The sequence below is a fragment of the Ptychodera flava genome, unplaced genomic scaffold, assembly GCF_041260155.1.
Source record: "Ptychodera flava strain L36383 unplaced genomic scaffold, AS_Pfla_20210202 Scaffold_46__1_contigs__length_1169225_pilon, whole genome shotgun sequence".
Lineage (NCBI taxonomy): Eukaryota > Metazoa > Hemichordata > Enteropneusta > Ptychoderidae > Ptychodera > Ptychodera flava.
The window spans coordinates 108322-127482 of NW_027248368.1; the positions used below are offsets into that span (position 1 = coordinate 108322).

The window sequence follows — 19161 nt, forward strand, 5'->3', positions numbered from 1 at the left end:
TAGTTGTGTTGACTAATTAATTACAAGATGTGTATATGAGAGATAAGCGTCTTTGTAATGGGTTGTAAAATGAATGAAGAGTCAAGAGGATTGGTTAGGTTATATAACAATTTATTTTATTTACTCCGATCAGTCAGAGCATAAAGACACAGTCCCTCTATCCATAGAGAGACTGTGATGAAGAAAAGGAGAGTATATGATAGAGAAGAAAAAAAGAGGTAAAACTCAATAATAAGTTTATTAATAGTGTCTGGGTCGCCTGTGATGACACTTGCGCGAACGATCCACAGCACGGCTGCGATATGTAGTGTTGAACCTTAACCACCGGCAACACTCACTAACCTTTGATATCACACTGAGACTCTGAGAGGTCAGTAAACTTTATTGCAAATGAGCGGATATTTCCACTTTTGTGTGTCTGAGACAAGACGTTCTTTACAGTCAAATAATGAGTTTCCGGGAATAAAAACAAACATTGAACAACCGGGTGATGGATAGTATGGAATTTTTTATTTATGGATAGAACAACATAATTCATTTTTCTTTCATGGAGTGAATGATTCAGCAGTGACTTCAAAGTCACTGTGCAGTGTTACACAACCCAGCCCTGTACACATCACGACCACATACAGCTACCCACTGAGGCAAATTGTGTTCAATTAATTTATTTTCTTGGAAACTATGATAAAATTAATTGCATATGAACAAATCATAAAAAGTGTATCTAGTAACAATCATGATGATGATGATAACACTGAAATTATTAGAAGTTTGAAGAAAGTAGGCCATCGGTTGATTATGTTGCGCTTAAAAGTTCCATGAAACCGCTTGTATACTGCAGTGTTCAATTGGAATTTAATGCTAACAAGTTGCTGTGGGGTATAGTATTAAAATAGATGTTTTCTTGTATGATTGAAATATAAGTAAGACTTTTCAACATATTTTCCATATACATATAAATATTACAAATTGCTTGACAGAGTTTGGATGAAAGCTGACTGGATCAGAGAGAGAAATTAACAAGTAACATAACATAAGCAGTAAAAGATTAACTTCATTCCTGAACATTCCTGAGCCAGTTCATCTTCGCTTGCCAAGGCCTGCTGTTCAGGCAGCTGGGCGTAGTGGAAGACTCCTGTCTGGCTAATGAGCTGTACGAACGGCGATGGAGCCAGTTTATCGACAATAATGACTGTACATTTACGAGATTTGATTTTGGCTATTTAGGGTTATTTTGTGTGCCTATTTCACCAGGTGTGACATTCTGAGATGAAAATACCAACATCTGGTGTGAACTGCTGCACAGTTCTGCAGCAACAAAAACAGCATTTCCTTCAAAGCAGAGTAACATTAGTAACTCAGACCCAAACAAATGTAAAAAATTGTTTTATTTGTACAAGGGCAAAATTCTAAATGATGTACAAAGAAAGAGAAAACTTCATTTATTTACAAATCCTGGGATCAAAGATTAAAACAAATCAGTAAATTTATTTACTTAATGTGGTCACATCAAAAAACTTATCAACAATGACTGGACTTTGTTTCTGAAAAATGATCAAAAAAGCTATACAATAAGTTTTTCATGGTGTCAGTTCAATCAACTATCTTTGGTCTGTGTCACAAAAGGCCTTCAGCAACTTTTCACTCTTGCTTACATCCAAAATACGGCATGTAAATAACATGCAAGTGGAGCACTCATCTTCTCTTTCTTTATGCACAAAGTTAATCAAGGTGAAGCACACAATGCAGTTTTTTCAGATAGTGAAACTATTGCAAAATATTATGTCATTTTTTGTACAATTGATAACACTAGAGTAGCCATGTTTTTGAAAATTCAAAATAATACTGACCATATTTTACCAATATTCATCAATTTCAGCAGCTTTGGTCTATTTGTTTATCAACTACCAACTGAACACAAGGAATGAAAAGCTGGTGACAAATCTGATATCTGGCTCACTAGATTCTTCAATCAAAACATTGTATTGATATGTTACAATTACCCTGTAGACTTTTGCTTTACGAGTGTAATCCTTAAAACAGCCTTCTGCGTCTACAGAAAGCATCTTTTAAGCACGTTTTTGATGTCCAAAAATAACATACTACAAATTGAAAGTTCTTTGGTCGTATGCAATGAAAATGTCATTAATGAAAGTCATATGATATTTTTTCAGCCAATCAGAATGTAGACTATATACTGAGGTATAACAAACTATCTACAAATAATTTACAATAAATAGAAAATATGGATTCAACTAATGTAAAATCACTCTGTATAGATTCTTAATAGATTGATTTGATACAGATAAAGGCAATGGAAGTTCATTCAAAGCAATTTAAGTTATGAAATATAAAACACTTTGGAAATCATTGCTCAATATAAAATAATGCTGGCAAGACAGAGTATTGTATAGAGACGTATGATTGTTGAAAGCACAGTTTTTGAGAAAGGAGATTTCAGCCGAGTGATAATGTTGACATGTTCTTGGTTGCTGATTGTACACCTGTACCAATCCTAGCTTGCAGTCTGGCTTTCTCAGCCATTTTGTCAAAACCACTGGAAATCAAAAGAGAAACCAAAAAATGAAACTTTTACTTATACCGAACCCAAAATAATACATGACACAGAACTACATCTTGGCAAAATGCTTTGACCAAATGTAAGAAATGAGTGACAAAACACATCCCTTTCATATTCCCTAACACTCACCATCTCTGAGTACCTTATGTAACTATATGGTTGATATGTTAAATGCTTGTTTTGCTTGGAACTAAAGGTTTTACACATAAAATTCTTACATTTCAGTTGTGTTTTTACTTGATGTGTTCATATGAAAAACTCAACTTTCAGCTACACACTTTGCCTCTTGATTTTTCCTAGACCTGTCTGTCAGTGAACACCGAATATAAGTATTCTTGATAATTTTCCAACAGATCCTTACAGACACCCATTTTTCAGTGCTTGAAAACAATGTACTTTTTTTACATGGTACGATTAAAGTTTTGTATATGCCTTTCCTAATTTACATTTTTCAAGTCATTGTTTTGCATTGAATTTCAAATCTACTAGATTCTATCAGGAATATGCCTCACTCAGTTTTAATATTCATTATAGTCTAACCATCAACTCTTTTTCTCACTTTGACATTACAAGCTTCAAATGCAAAAAAAAAAACCCAGAGATACAGAAGTTGTGACAAAGACCTACCCTGCGTATTCATCCCTGATTCTGTTTCTCAAATCTTCTGATGCTCTAGCAGCTGATCTAGATCTCTCCAAAGATCTTTCTCGGTCACTTGCAACACGCTTTGTCACACTGTCCTTGATTATCAGCAAATCTTCGGTGTCTCTTTTCCAGCGCTCCTCATCTTCCTTAACTCTGTATCAAGCCAGTACAAAAGAAATCTGACATTTAGGCATCTGTGTTCATAAGTGAAAACTTTTAACATTCAAATTTTGGATTGAAGTCACTAAACTTAGTACATATCCAAATATGGAAAAAGATGTATGTGGGCCATATTCATTCATGGTAACAGTGTAGTGTTGTCAGCACACTTGTATTTACCGAGCTACCCAAGTGAAAATCAGTTATATTCACAGATGTAGGTAACCACATTCCAATAACATATTGGCCCTAACTCAATTGCACAAATACACGCACACACCACAACAAACACACACACAGAAATATACATTTATATCATAGACCATAAATGCTTATACTCACATCAACATGAGGACTTATAGACTGACAAACATGGGTACACTCACACTATAAACACACACAATACACACTACAAACAAACAAACAAACAAACAAACAAACAAGACATTTAGATACTGTTATATGTAGTTTTAGATACAAAGTTACATGAACATCAATATACACACACGTATTATCATAAAACATACCAGCTTACTCACAACAATTGGTATATATCATACCTGTGCAAGTTTTTCTTCTGAGTTTTTTCTTTGAGACTTCTGGCTTCATGAGCCCTCATTGCTTTCTCTTCAGTCACTTTGGCTGATTTCCTGACAGCAATGTCATCCAACTGCAATGAATGTGATAACATTCAATACTGAACAGTGAAACTTTAACAAATATCAACTGATAAAACAGATGCATTAAGGTAATCTTTAGCTATATTTACATTTAAATACTATATTAGGGATATTTTTCTAAGTTGTTGCTTTTGGGTCACCCAAGCCATTAGAGGAGAGAGCAGAAATAATGCCACAATTTTTGCAATAAGTACCTGTTTCCAAACTTTAGCAAAGCAAAAGATTTTCCAAAATCTGATGAACAGTTGCATGAATGGGTACAGTCAGCCCTTAATTTTTTTATTGAATGATTTACGTGGTTCAGTTTTCCAATTAGACTTTGTTCAAGTCTGTGATTGTGAATGTTTGAGTGGAGTGAACGCAATGATTTGTATTCTGCTTTCATGTGAAACGCGCGCGTGAGTGGACGCGATGAGTACGGTGAACGCGATGAGTGGAGTGAACGCTATACAGCGGAGTTTCACCCGGAATCACAGACTTGGCTTTCTTGCACGATCTGCGTTGCTATAAATTATTCATGAGATGACGTTTTCTTTACTCATATATTATTCATAAGATGACATCACTAAATTTTACACATTGGGAGGAGTTACCAATTGACCCAAACGAGACGTGCATAAAACTCACATGGCGTTGTTGACAAAATGTCGAGTGCGATCACTCCCACAAGTACAAAAGTCAGCACGACCTCTGTTGTATCACCGAAAACGCGTGAAAATATCTGTGTTGTTTGTGGGGCCCATGTCGCAAAATGCGAAAATCGTCGCCGGTTATTCAAGGATGGAAAAAGACACCGTCCTTACAGTTGTAGCCTGTTCTCTTACGTGCCCAAAGCGATGGAAATCAAAACAATGTGGGGCGACTTCGTATGTCAGTGATTTTCCGCTGCCGGTTGGTGCGCAGACGAACACATCTTTTCCCTCAATGTAACTCTCAACAAGCTTTCTTTGGTAATCTCGCATGATTAGCGATGGTCGACCGATCAGTTGTAAAACGCGGTTGATGTACGAAGTTGATGCTATTATTCGCCAAGATATAAAACGTACTCGATGTCTAGCTTTGCACGGAGATGACAACAAACTTTTAATGCATGCAGAGGTTTATTAGCATGCGTTCTTCTTATTGGCCAGAATAACAGCGGGGGCTGTCAATCATTTTGTATTTGCTCTACGTCACTGTGTACACAGTCTGTCTCACCGCCTGTACTTTGCAAGAAGTCCAAGTCGGTGAATCCGGCAGAAAAAACTATCTCACTACTGCGCAGACTCAAACGTGACGCATTCAATCGCTGGGAAAACCTGGCGTGAGCTGCCAAATTCCGGATAGGTTTGTACGAAATAGGAGAGACACAAGAGAAACTATTATAAATCATTTTATTTTTTTAAAATTCACCGACTTGAACCAAGTCTATTTTCCAATGTTAGCTTTGTTCCCTGCTTTGATTAATTATTAATTGTTCAATTAAGTACTGACTGCTTAGTTGGTTGAATGATCAATTGTTTTTACATATTTGCATTCCAAGTAATTCATTGATCAATAAATTAACTGCCACTTGAACTATTGGTTTGGAAGTGGGTTTCATTCAATGCAAATAAAACATGTAACAAGTCAAAATAGCAAATAAAAAATACATTTGTAATGCATTTGTTGGAACTGCAAATATATTTTCTATTCTTTCTTACAAGTATACCAACATACGTAAACAGTAAAACCATAGACAACGCTTTTGTATCTTACCATTTTGCGATGTTCTAGCAATGCATCTCTCCATTCATCCATTTCTCGTTCAGCAGCTGTCTTAGATTCTTTGCTTTTCCTAACCTGCTGCTCTTTCTTCATTCTGTGATGCAGTGAGTTAATTAGAATATTCATATTTCAGTGCACGATAAATAACACATTATATTTGACATGGATACAGACATCAATGTCCATACAAAAAGGTCACATGTTGACATAAACAGTGCTTTTAAATCAATCTGTTCTCAGTTTGTCTTCTACTATAAAAATGAAATCTATCTATGATTTATTTTGTTGTACTTTTTAATACCATAGTGGTTTCCATGACAACTTATCTACATTGTAGTTCCCAATGTGATATGCCACACTGCCTATGATTAAAGAATAGAGTCATTCTATCTTTCTATCATACACAACAAGAATATGATAATGATAGATGGCATACTTTTGGAGTCTCTCATCATCATTTGCTGACTCAGTGTTCTTGCTAGACGTTAATAGAGTCAGTAGAGGTAAATAATTTTATGACTCTGATAACATTTTGTTCCCTGATAGAATTGCATTGATATACATGGAAACCCCTTTAACTGAGGACTGTGGAAAAATATACAAGGGCACTGCCCTAAAAACACTGCAGATTTATGAGCAACTAAATGACAAACAACAAACTGGTTATGTACATACAACTCAACATCTATTAATTAAAATACAGGTACAAAAAATTCTGAGGTCAACAAAGAAGACGATCTAAATGGTTTTGTTCAAATCCCTGGCCTCAGCCTTACGGTCCACGTGGACTTTGTCATTGTATTTTCTAGGTTTTATTATCCTGGTACAGTGTAAATGAATACTATCCTTTCCTAGATAAATCCTATAGAAACCTGGGCCTTCAATACTGCAGAGTGACAACATAAAAGTGGAGAAAATGCTTCCAAATGAGCAAATCTTCATCTCATCATCAATTTCAATGGGGAATCAAAGTAACTACAAATTATTGTAATTCCTCATTTTCACAGCTGGGTTGCTATAAAATTTATTTGTTGCTAAATGTTTAATAATGGAAATTACGATAATTATCAGAGACTTTCAGCTTGTTTTAGAGTGGGAGAATTGGAGTTCTTCAAAGCAAGAATCACATACATTGTGCATCAAACGTACACCCAGATCAGAATAAAGATATCAGAGCAAGCAGACATTTACACAGAAACTACACATGATATACATACAGTGTGTTAGCCCCATTGTACCAAAGACCCTCCATTTCAGTGGGTCTATGATTGTACAAGATGTTATCATAGTGGCTGCAAGTCTTGGTCCAGCTGGAAATTATCAATAATTGTTGCCATTTCAAGTAAAACTTTCAGAAATTTCAAGGGAATTATGGAACACTAGAATTTCACAAGAACAGTCCCACCAACTAAATGAATTGTAATGATATGTTGTAAGCATATCTGACTTCAAACTCCCTCTGAGGTAATTCATAGTGAATAGGTCTCTCTGAGTCTTTGGTACAGGGCTTCAGTACCACTTAACAGTGGTACATCCATTTCTCATCCCTGTCACTGAACAGCTTTCGTTATCTCTGTATCATTGAATGTAAAATCATTGTGCCACTTACTTGCTGAGCATGATTTCATTGTCCCTCTGTTGTATATGAGTGGCATATTTCTGTGAGGCTAGGTGGTGTTTCATTTCCAGTGACTCGGCCAACAGTAATCGTTCCTCCCTGAAACAAGACAGAGGGCAAGCAATTAACACATACACACGTAGAGCGTCTTGATGATGAAAAAGAATTCTGGGAACATTTTTTTAAATGTCGAGTGAAAAGAAGCTGGTATCTCTACTTTGTTATCTGTGACTATGATAATCTGCAAATACATTAAATGAACAGTGGAGTTGAGACTTTACAATATGGTTATAGTCATCTGTGGCTATTACTCTTGGCAAATAGAGTCTCTGGCATGACTTAATTGGCTAGGTAATGTTGCTTTATCATTTTGCCTTTACACACAAGTCATAATATGATTGACTAATAGAGCTTACTTAGAAAGTTTTTCTAATTCTGCCTTCTTTGATTTGTATTTCTCCATTTCTTGTTTGTTTCTCAGCTGTACTCTCTGAAAAGGAAGTGAGATGTGACATTAAAAACCCTTCAACCGTTACAGTCTACATCACATCTTTTCAAAGAGAGTTTTTGTGTTCTATACTGTAGTCAATCTTTGAATTTTTCTGCTGTCATATCTAAACAGTAAAACTGTCCTACCAGTATAAAATTTTATGAACATCAACCTTTGTCTTCGTTGGATGTATTTTTAATGTAAAAGAAATCTTTAAAACTGTTCAAGTTCAAACAGCTACCAGTAGTCAGAGTAATTTGAAACGTCAAAATTAATACCATCTATATTAATGCTGCCATTGATGATGGCCATTGACCAGATGATGCATTAAATAAATATCACTAGTCTTTCCCATAAAGTCAATGTAAACTTGTGCACACTTTCAACCTGAACTAAACCCAGTGATTATTGGCAATACCTTTCTTCATATTGTACTTGTCTGTTTTCATTCTAAATATTTTGGGTTTTATATCATGCATTGGGGTACCAATAATGGCCTCACTACATCATGTAATTTCTGCTGCCCTTCCATTTGATAGGAATACTTAATCATGTGCTTGCTACATTTTAGTTATTGTGAAAATTACATTCTAACTAAACTGCTTCATTCATCACAACTCATTACGAAAGTTGATCCACTCGAGACAGACAAATAAATTCACTCATTTTTTCTAACCATCAAGAAACAACCTATATCATCTTCTGGGCACGATATATGATTCTGCAAAATTATCTCTAACTTATTGTAAATCTACTTGGTACACTGATGACTTACCCTATGCTCATCCTCCTCTTTCATTTGTTTGATCCTTTCAGCTTTACTCAGCGAGTAGTCCAGATGATGCTTCACCATGTCTCGGAACTCATCGTCTTCCCTGTCCTTGGAGGTCTTCAAGTGTTGCTAACAACAGAGACAATGGGATCCACTATGAACTGGTGTGCATGAATAGTTGCATTACCAGTGGGAAAAACTACAGGGTACTGAATACAAGGATATCAAATGGAGTGGGGAATTTATGGAAAAGAATCCGACATGCAGCTGACTAGTTTTGAAAAGTTGCTTGCCCTGGCAAAATAGTACCTGCCCAAAAATAACTATGTTTTGGATCCCAGCAAACTAAAAACTTGAAAGTATTTCAACCTGTCCATTGGGTAGGTAACTTGAATTTTCACCTGCCTGCCAAAAATTTACCTAGCCTGGGCAAGCAGTTACTTCCTGCTCTATGTAAAGGGGACATTCTTCTGCTGGAAACATTATAACCCTGGCATCTGTTATTCTCTCTATATAAATCTAAACATACCAATATCAACAGCAACACTTTGTAAAACAAGTCATCGTTGATGACACAGTCCCCACTGTTAATGGGTACTTTGATTACATGTCCTCAGAGAGGATAGAGTCCTCTTCATTAATTAGGTCTGCGATAAAAATACTTTGATACAGATGGCGCTCAATGGCCAAGAATGAGTTCCATGGTGATGAAAACATAAAACCAAAGTAGGCCACCATCCTAAAGTTCATAAAATGAGTCAACTAGGAATTAATCAACAGGATGTTGCAAAACATTTTTGCATACAATCCTAACACTTAACAGATTATCACTTGTACCATATTTCATAAAGTTTGATGCAGTATTTACAACACTATGAGATCAACATCTGTATCAAGTTTCATCACATTTGACGTTGTATTAATTTGTGGCTATATCACCCTAATTAGGAAAGTTCATTACTTATGCAATCACAAATTAATTAAAATGACACTGATGTCTTTTCCAATGTTAAAGCAATGTGAGTTTAACATCTGTACAAAGTTTCATGAATTTGATGCAGTATTTCTTGACATATCAGCCTATTTACGAAACTTCAATAATTGACATGTTACTGCTACATGACGTGAAACAAATTGACGAGCATATGTATGAAATAGGTCAATGTCCTTGTACCAACTTTGAATGATACTGGTGGCAATATGTCTGAGTTATGGCTCTGTACATTAGAAAATTGTAACAAAATCACCGCCATGCAGCGATATTTGATCTTACTGTTTAAAAAATCAACACGTATATGTACGACATAAGTCAATGTACATGTACCAACTTTGAATAAGATCAGTTGAGACTTGCCAGAGTTATGGCTCTCGACATGAAACAACCATAACAAAATTGCTACCATGTGGCCATATTGGACCATCTCGTGAAACCAATCGACATACATGTGTATAAATAAGTCAATGTCCTTATACCAACTTTGAATAAATTTGCTTGATACATGTCTGAGTTATGGTTCCGGACATGAAAAAATCGGTAAAAATGGCCACACGGCGGCCATATTGGATTGTATCACAAAACAAATCAATGTGCATATGTATGACATAGGTCAATGTCCTTGTACTAAGTTTGAATAAAATCGGTGAATAAAATCAGTTGAGACGTGCCCAAGTTTTGGCTAAGGACACGAAAAAATTGTAACCAATATGGCTGCCATGGATCATATCATGAAACAAATTGACGTACATATCTATGACATCGGTCAATGTCCTTGTACCAACATTGAATAAAATCGGTTGAAACATGTCTGAGTTATGGCTCTGTACATGAAAAAATCGTTAGAAAATGGCCGCCTGGCGGCCATATTGGATCGTATCACAAAACAAATTGACGTGCATATCTATGACATTGGTCAATGTCCTTTTACCAACTTTGAATAAAATCGGTTGAAACATGTCTGAGTTATGGCTCTGTACATGAAAAAATAGTAATAAAATGGCTGCCTGGCGGCCATATTGGATCGTATCACAAAACAAATTGACGTGCATATCTATGACATTGGTCAATGTCCTTGTACCAACTTTGAATAAAATCGGTTGAAACATGTGTGAGTTATGGCTCTGTACATGAAAAAATCGTAAGAAAATGGCCGCCTGGCGGCCATATTGGATTGTATCACAAAACAAATTGACGTGCATATCTATGACATTGGTCAATGTCCTTGTACCAACTTTGAATAAAATCGGTTGAAACATGTCTGAGTTATGGCTCTGTACATGAAAAATCGTAATAAAATGGCCGCCTGGCGGCCATATTGGATCGTATCACAAAACAAATCGACGTGCATCTGTATGACATATGAAGTAATCATTGTACCAAGTTTGAATGAAATCGCTCCTTGCATCTCTGAGATATCTGCGTGAACGGACGGACGCACGCACGGACGCACACACGCACGCACGCACGGACGCACACACGCATGGACACGACCAACCTATAAGTCCCCCGGACGGTGTCCGTGGGGACTAAAAACTTTGGTGGCAAAGGAGTAATATGAATTTCTATAGATTGATATTATGACACCTGTATCATACAGATTACTAATTCTCAAAAGTATTTTTTTACAGTACTCCACGCTTTCTTTGACTTTCCCAGTCAAAATTTCTCCGGCATTGCAAAGTTACCAGGATAGCAATAGTCTCTCTCTTACTTGTTGTCTCTTCTTTTGTTCGTCTATCTGTTTCTTCATCAAGAGTTTGCTTGTCTGTAGAAAAAAAATAAGAACCATTTACTGCAATACATTTTAAGACTACTAGTAGTAGTACATGTCAGAATTGTAGTCCATAAGCTCCATAAAGGGTAAGTTCATCTTCAATAGCACTGGTTGGCTTTTCTGTAACATAGAATTACAGTCAACAATACTTTTTTACAATATTAGAATAGATTATGCAATGAAACGGTATGTTGCTAAGGGTTCTCAAGAGGGTGATTTTGAAGGGTTGGCGATGCCTCAGTCTTTTTAGCAATTTATTGATATGCTAATAACCATACAAAAAGACACATTTTCAAAACAAAAGAATGTGAAAACTATGCATTATTATTTAGCAGTAATCTGTTTTTCCAAGCTGTGAAGAACACTGCCTGCTCATACCTCAACCTGCCTTTGCCTTTCTAGATTTCTTTCGGCCTCCATTTCTTTGTATTCCACAATCCGTCTTGCATCTGATACCAACTCAAGTTCTGCAAGCTTCCTCTGTTTCTCCACAATTCTCTGAAAAAGTTAAACAACATAGATGAAAATGTGCGAAAAATCTAAAACATAACTTGGAAAAATTGTCTTGCGAGATGCTCAATGAGGATTGGATCTTAGATAAGTCCAAAGAGATGAGATTTGTACACAAGCAACGACAAATGTTCACACAAACATACATTGAACCTTTCATACTATTCATGGTCACCCATGTCATTCATGTGGTAAGTAGTGGCTAACACGGTGGTATATCTAAAACCAACCTTTTTCCTTTCTCTGTCTCTCTGTACTTCAGCCATATTTCTGCGTCTCTGAATTTCAGATTCCAGCTTCTTTTGTCTTTCAGTGCGATGTTCTTCATCCCAAGTAAGCCTAGCCAGTTCCCTCTGTTGATCCTGTTCCCTCTCTGATGCAAGTTTAGCTTTCATCAAGTTGACAATCTTTTGATCCTTGGCAAGAAGTGAACAAATGGAATAAGATACATGTGCAAATAAATAAATATAGAAATATAAAGAAAAGCAATAAATAAATAATAAGCAAATACATGGCTATGTATACATGCACACATTCGCACAAAGCGGTTCAGTGGTTTGAGTCGTAATGATATCAGAAAAAAGGATAACTTAAAATTGCCTGCAGTTTTATGCATTTGATGGTCATTCCCTTTTCAGATAATTGTCGACTTGCACATCTGAAAGCTGATGCTCCACAAATATATGTTGCATTCCATTACAAAACATACCATGTATAATACATTTTACTAGTCACTCTATGTTCTGTAGCTTTTCTCTCAATGAGCTGGTTTTATGATCTTTGACAAACTGGTAAAGGAACATAAACTGAAAAGGCTTCTGCAGGCATTTGCCAAAACTTTAGCCAGCTAACCCAATTACCTGTCAACAGGTTCACATTCGTCATTGGTAACACTGACCCAATCTACCCTACTTGTCAGTCCAGTGAGAGTACACCATACATTAACTTTTCCTGGCACACATATACTTTCTACCAAAGGATAAACTACCAAGTTAATCAAAATCTGGTTTCAATTCATCTGATTACCTTCTCTGTTAGGCCAGTGCCAACGAGTTCCAATGCGCTGCTACTTCCTGATACGTTTTTCCTTGAAAAGATGAAGCCGCACTACTTGGTCTGAGTGATGTACTGGAAAATGATTTGCCCTTGTCTCTGACAGCAAAGGGGTCCTCATTGGTGTACCTTGTCCTTGTCCTTGACCTGAATAAAGAATTGATGGCAAAACAACTATTACTGGGTAACTGCAACGTGTTGCAGGTTGCGATCTTAAAGCAGTGTAGACTTGAAGGGCTAATGTTTGAGATTGCTCCTTCAGAAGAGCAATGGAATCTTCACTCGTGAGTCTTGAGTTCAAAGTGGATATACTTGGTGTATCCCTTCTGGGAATGCAAAGGGTGCCCTCAAGTGGCAGATCTTTCACTTGAAAATAGAATGCACCTCAGGACAGATATTCAGACTCTCAAATTTTCCAGAACTTTTGTGTTTTACCGCTTGCAGGATTCATTTTAAAGCTCTTGGAGTAGATAATGCAATCACCACCTACTGTTTTTTAATTGAAAAGTTAATTTCCTCACAGTTAACACAGGGATGGTGGCCATTTTGAATTTCAAATAACAGTAATGTTAAGGTAATTTGTCTACATGGTACCAAATTTTGCAAGGTGACCACTACTTTGTATTCTTAATTTTGGAAGAAATTTAGTTGAACCTTTCTTTATGAAAAGTTTGAGCATAAGTTTAAGTCTTAAAGTTTCGAGGCACATTCTACCTTATAAAGTCTGCACTTATAAAAGGTGATTCAGTGAAGATGAGAATTAAAAACAAAACCTTGTTCAAGAAAAAATAATTTTTACCATAAAATGGAGTACTAACCCTTCTACATTGTTCTCCCACCAAAGTTTGATAAACATGTGTTACCTTCAAAGGCAAACAATAAATGAATTCAGGACAATTTTATTGTAATCCGAACATGATGACAAGCACACCAGTAGAAATTTTACCAACCTGGATTTTCTAGTTTCTTTGAGATCTTCATCATCTTTTTTCTTTCCAAGGTCATAAAGCTCCCTAGCCCTGGATAGTAATACCAGAGGGAAAAGAGTGAAATCAGAATATTGAAATTTGAGTGTGAAAAGTTAGATATTTGGGACCGGTGAACTATCAAATATTACTGATAGATAGATTTTCAATTACCTATTATCAAGTTCCTCCGGTGTGACTCTTTCATGTCCTATAGACGTTGTCCATGCCGTTCTTTTCCTTTGTAGACTGCCAGTGTCACCACCACCAACTTCCATACCTATAGTAAACATTTTCAGAGGAAGAATACCATGTACATATAATGAAACTGCTCGAAAAAATCATTTCTAGATTTATTTTTCAAACTGTCTAATTACAAAAATGATGGGGCAACACAGTATTTCTTTTTTCTTTCTTTCTTTGTATATTTTAGCTTACAATATATGTATGTATGTAGAGATTTAACTTTCAATATAAAAACAAAACATGTTTTTGGTATGAGGTAAGACGACGGCAATAGTTGTAAATCTGTTAATGTTACTATTGGTCTTTGATCACCATAGGACTAGCCTACTTCTGTGTCAGCTGTAATATAGCTATATAATAAGTGTTTTCCGATTCTATGATATTCCATTAATAAATCTGTCCTGTTTATGTGGATAAATGTGATAAAATTGAGTCAGAGAATACACATATACTTTGTGTTTCTTAATGTTTGACTACTGTGGCTGTACACAGGCAAGGCTTTGCGGGTTTTTGTGATAGGGGACAATTTGCCGTCTTCATGTCAGATAAATGGTCACCAGCTCTTGGGTCAAAATATCAATTCATACCGGTGATGATATAGAATATTGCTTACTTTTGTACATAGGTTTTGAAGGAGAGGATGTCCTTGTTGGGTACTTTTTAAAGTATTTATCAATCGCTGTAGGACCACCATTTTTGTCCTTGTCTTCATCTTCTAGGATGATTTTTTCTCTTTCAGTTCGACATATCTTTAACTTTGCTGAAAATTAAAAACAAACATTTCATATTCCAAATTACAAATCATGAACCATTTACTGATAGCAACAATGCTTCAATTAGGCGATGCGGCAAAACAATGTTTCAAGGTTGTCTATGAGGAAATTTGAGGTGTGTACGTGTGTCATCACTCTGTTTTTAGTAATCTATTTATTTAATAATAACCGAACAAAGCAATACATTTTCACAGAAATGCAAATCACATATTGATATGCAAATTGTGATTGATATGTAAATTGGCTACCGCTCTGAATTTTCAAACTCTGGAGAACACCGAACTTAGAACTACTAGTATTATCAACTTACTCAGTCTATCTTGCTCATGTTCCTCATAAATCTTCTGAATTGCTTTCTGAGATTTTCCTAGTGGCCCATACTCATCTTCAAAATCTTCAATTGATTTCAGTAGAAGTTCAACAGGCTGAAAAGAAAAGTTAATATTTCCTTGATTATTTGTAATATAGAATTTATAAAGAACTGTGCGCATAAAGTCTTCAAGACTATTTTTTAATTTGGGAAGGGGGAGAAATACCAAAACTTTCTTGATGTATAAATACACTGAAATCTTTTACCAGTGGTAGTTTTATTAGCATTAGCATAGACAGTATAGTTACCAAATAATTCCATTTCACAACACATGCTTTCTTGCTTTTACCTGTACATAATTACATAATTAACTTTTTCCTCTGCAAACATGTTCCATTTACATTACACTTACCCTGATGCCATAACGTGCACACGCTTCTAGAGAGCGGGGACTTGTCAAGATATATCTACTGTCCTCTGCTTCTGGGCTTTCAAAGTTGTACAAGTCCAACTTCAGCTTTGGGTCCCTCTTGACTTTCCCTTCTCTTTCATCTTCTGCTTTGTTATCTACAATTACCAAGATGACAGTATCATCAGGGTACTGTTGTCCACTAACTTTTTGTATACTGACTTATAACACATTAGATTAAAGAACTCTACTGGCAGCTATACTTATTGCAACTGGAATATGTACAGCAAAAATACGGCCAAAATGCTTTTGGCCCATAATGTTCTGAACTAACTGTACAAAGGAAGTTTCTCACACAACACATCAAACGATCTTAAAAGTATGGTACATCAGAGTTCTCTCCATTCACTTTCAAAACAAGAAAGCAAATCTTACAGTAATACATTATTTACAAAACAATATAAAAATACATATGGTACGGTTTAGTTGATCAATCACTTGTCAAACCATGGTCACTATACAAAGTGAAGTGATTTTGGTTGACAAAGCGTGCAACATCACTGGTTGAAGATACACATATAGAAGACAAAAAAAACCTCTAAAAAGCTAAACTTTAAGATTGAAGTACGTCCCCTTTGGTCAAATAGCACTGATCGTAAATGACATCACTGTTCTCTCTCATTAATATGCATAAATAAATATTTGTCTGCATTTTCCACATGAACGACAAAAATAAAACCTGCTAGCGTTACAATGGTTACGCTAGTTTGTGGTATTTTATGGCTCAGACTACAAGCTGCAACAACAGCCACGCATGCAAAGATCTACAAAGTTTGTCCGAAATACAATTTTGGCAGTACAAGTTTGGCAGCATTGTCCGAAATTGCACGCGTGCAGCTATATTTAGTAACAACCCTGAAATCACAACGCTATTCAATTCTTATTAAATTCTTAAAGATTAGTTGATAACATTTGAAAACTAGCAATATCAACGGTGGTTTTACAGTTTCACTCAGTTTGATCATTATTGTTTACTTGGTCGCACTAGGGTGTGAACACACAGAGCATGGAGGTAGAAGTACCTCCATGGTCAGAGCAATAAAAGGTGATGTTGCTAATCACAACTTGGGGATTTTGGGGGAAAAATGACGACTCAAAACAAACAAGTGTTTAGAGTTGAACAGGTACAAATAAAATTGTATTGATTATCCATGAAGTAGATAGTAGATAAATATATCTCCATAATTTACACATTTCTTAAAAACTATCTACTGTTGGTTGACCAATCAGAGTGCTCAATTCAGGGTGTTTTATTTATACGTAAAGCCTTGGTCACCAAATTGCAGAAACGAATGACAGCGCCATAGTAAAGTACTGTCCAATCAAAAGTGAACATGTCATATTCTGTAGACATCTGGTACGTTTTAATATTCAAATTTGGTAACACAGCGGAAACCAGCTGCAACACAAAATCTGCTGTGCCTAGGGCATTTACATAATGTGCCCTAGGGCATTTATAGGATGTTCCATTACATTGGAAGGCTATTTCACAAATAAAAGTTTTAATTCATATCCTAAAAATGTTACATTAACGAAGGGGACGGATGACGTAAACACATTGAAAACGAAAATATATCAGTTAAGGGCGATAGTTTTAAGTCGGATAAAACCCTCGTACTCGGGCTCTTCTGGTATATAAGTCCAACCCCACGATAAAATGTCTCGGCCTGCGGCCTCGACATTTTATCGTTGGGTTGGACTTTATATACCAGAAGAGCCCTCGTACTCGGGCTTTATCCTATACTTAATGACAGGAATGGTGACATATGTACTTAACCCTTTGAGTGCTGTAATTGTTCCCACCGAAATTTTAGTGCAACATTTTAACCAAATTTTTTGAATTTTCCTGTAATTTTTTGATAATTTTGGACCAAATGATTATCACATTTCATTGGCTACAGTTTGTTATCAAAATTTTTACAAAAATTGAAAACAATTGACTGCAGTATATTTTCTTAAGGTGACAAAAATTGACTTTGGCGCTCAAAGGGTTAAGTTGTAGTAAAATAGTTGTAGTATTAGTAGCATATACTGTTAGGCTGTAATTATCTCTGTATGGCAGGGCTGTGTTACCGCGGCGTTATAGGCCTGTGGTGGGAGGCCCTAAAGACGCCGGTAACACAGCCCTGCCATGCAGAGCTAGGACTATAATGTGATGAGATGTGAGACAGTACTAGGTGATAATGGTTACACAACAAGGTCGTTTATAGGTCAGTCATCGGGCGTCTTGAATGTAAACACATTCCAACAATGTAACAGTGTATTGCTTGACACTGGCTGTTGAATCTGTGTGGTTCAGTGGTTTGTAAAATTCAGAATTCCCGCTTGAGCAATAGTCCTTTGAACTCTTCTCAGAGTATCAAACTCCGGAAAACGTTGAGTTGGTGTTGTCTCCAGCATACGGTATGGTGAAGTGCTACAGCTATTTAATTTTCGCCAAGATATCATTCTGAATTTGAAATGTAATGCAGAATCAGTATACTATGAGACACTCACCGTCATTGTCTGGCTCATCGAAGAAGTCATCTACGTTGTAGTTTGGAACTGTCATACCAACCGTCTGCTCCATCTTAGCAGCTTGCACTAATTAACCACAACAATGTACGTACCACGACTTTTGTGTTCCTTGAGGTATTCAAATTACCTGACGGGTATATTTAAAAGTCTGACGACAAGTCTAGACTTGTCAAAATTCTGGAGGGACTTCTTGTTGCACACTTTCTCGAAGGACCATGTCGTGAGGCCTTACACCGACAAGCTTGGATTGAAAGATACATATAACAAACTTCTCTGCTATGTCACATGTTTATAATAGCAGTATAAATCAACCAAAAATAAAATCAAACAGAATCAATACAGATTTCCATCCCACAAACAATTTTCTTTCATATATTGCGCGAAGCTCACATTCAAAATCTGTTGCTATGGCCTCGCTTTCACATAATCACGCGATTTCCGAGAGTTGGTTTTGATCGACTCTACCGATGCATTTAGAACGTGAATGAGCGGTTAAATTGTCAAATTTAGGCTTGTAATTTAATCCCCTCGGATATATAACCCTACTCAATGTACGACGTATCTCATTTTCAATTCAAATATCACGTTTATCGACCAAAATACAGTTCCTGACCTTGAACAACGTAACGTGGAACGACGAGAACGACTTATCACCGTGTTCCTCTCCCTTACAGACCACAGGGGGCGGTATGTGTAGCTTTTGCATGTGCGGCACGATGCTGAAGTTGGACTCAGTTTCGGATTCGGTTTCGGATTCGGTTTCGGATTCGGTTTCGGATTCGAATAACTGAGAATAGTTTTATATTTCCAGCATATGTTATAATTTTTTCGAAGGATATGATAACTACTGATACAC

General features: G+C 36.3%; 1 protein-coding gene across 1 annotated transcript; it reads right to left on the minus strand.

Moving 5' to 3' along the window:
* Window positions 1–488: 488 nt before the first annotated feature.
* On the minus strand, window positions 489–18946 carry LOC139128224 (coiled-coil domain-containing protein 177-like). Its single transcript, XM_070694040.1, has 17 exons — window positions 18285–18946; window positions 15732–15886; window positions 15320–15434; window positions 14850–14996; window positions 14165–14270; window positions 13976–14044; window positions 13013–13172; window positions 12203–12388; window positions 11841–11960; window positions 11400–11453; window positions 8695–8820; window positions 7846–7919; window positions 7421–7528; window positions 5803–5905; window positions 3946–4055; window positions 3209–3379; window positions 489–2557 (listed from the first exon to the last, which is right to left on the minus strand). Exons 1-17 carry the CDS (start codon window positions 18355–18357, stop codon window positions 2458–2460), a joined length of 1977 nt encoding a protein of 658 aa, XP_070550141.1. The 5' UTR covers window positions 18358–18946; the 3' UTR covers window positions 489–2457.
* Between the last annotated feature and the right edge of the window lie 215 nt (window positions 18947–19161).

Coding starts and splice junctions, on each gene's coding strand:
- LOC139128224 (XM_070694040.1), bottom strand. CDS start 18,357: ATGGAGCAGACGGTTGGTATGACAGTTCCAAACTACAACGTAGATGAC. Junction 14,045..14,164: donor CCGGAGGAACTTGATAATAG/GTAATTGAAAAT, acceptor ATTACTATCCAG/GGCTAGGGAGCTTTATGACC. Junction 3,380..3,945: donor CAGAAGAAAAACTTGCACAG/GTATGATATATA, acceptor GGCTTGATACAG/AGTTAAGGAAGATGAGGAGC.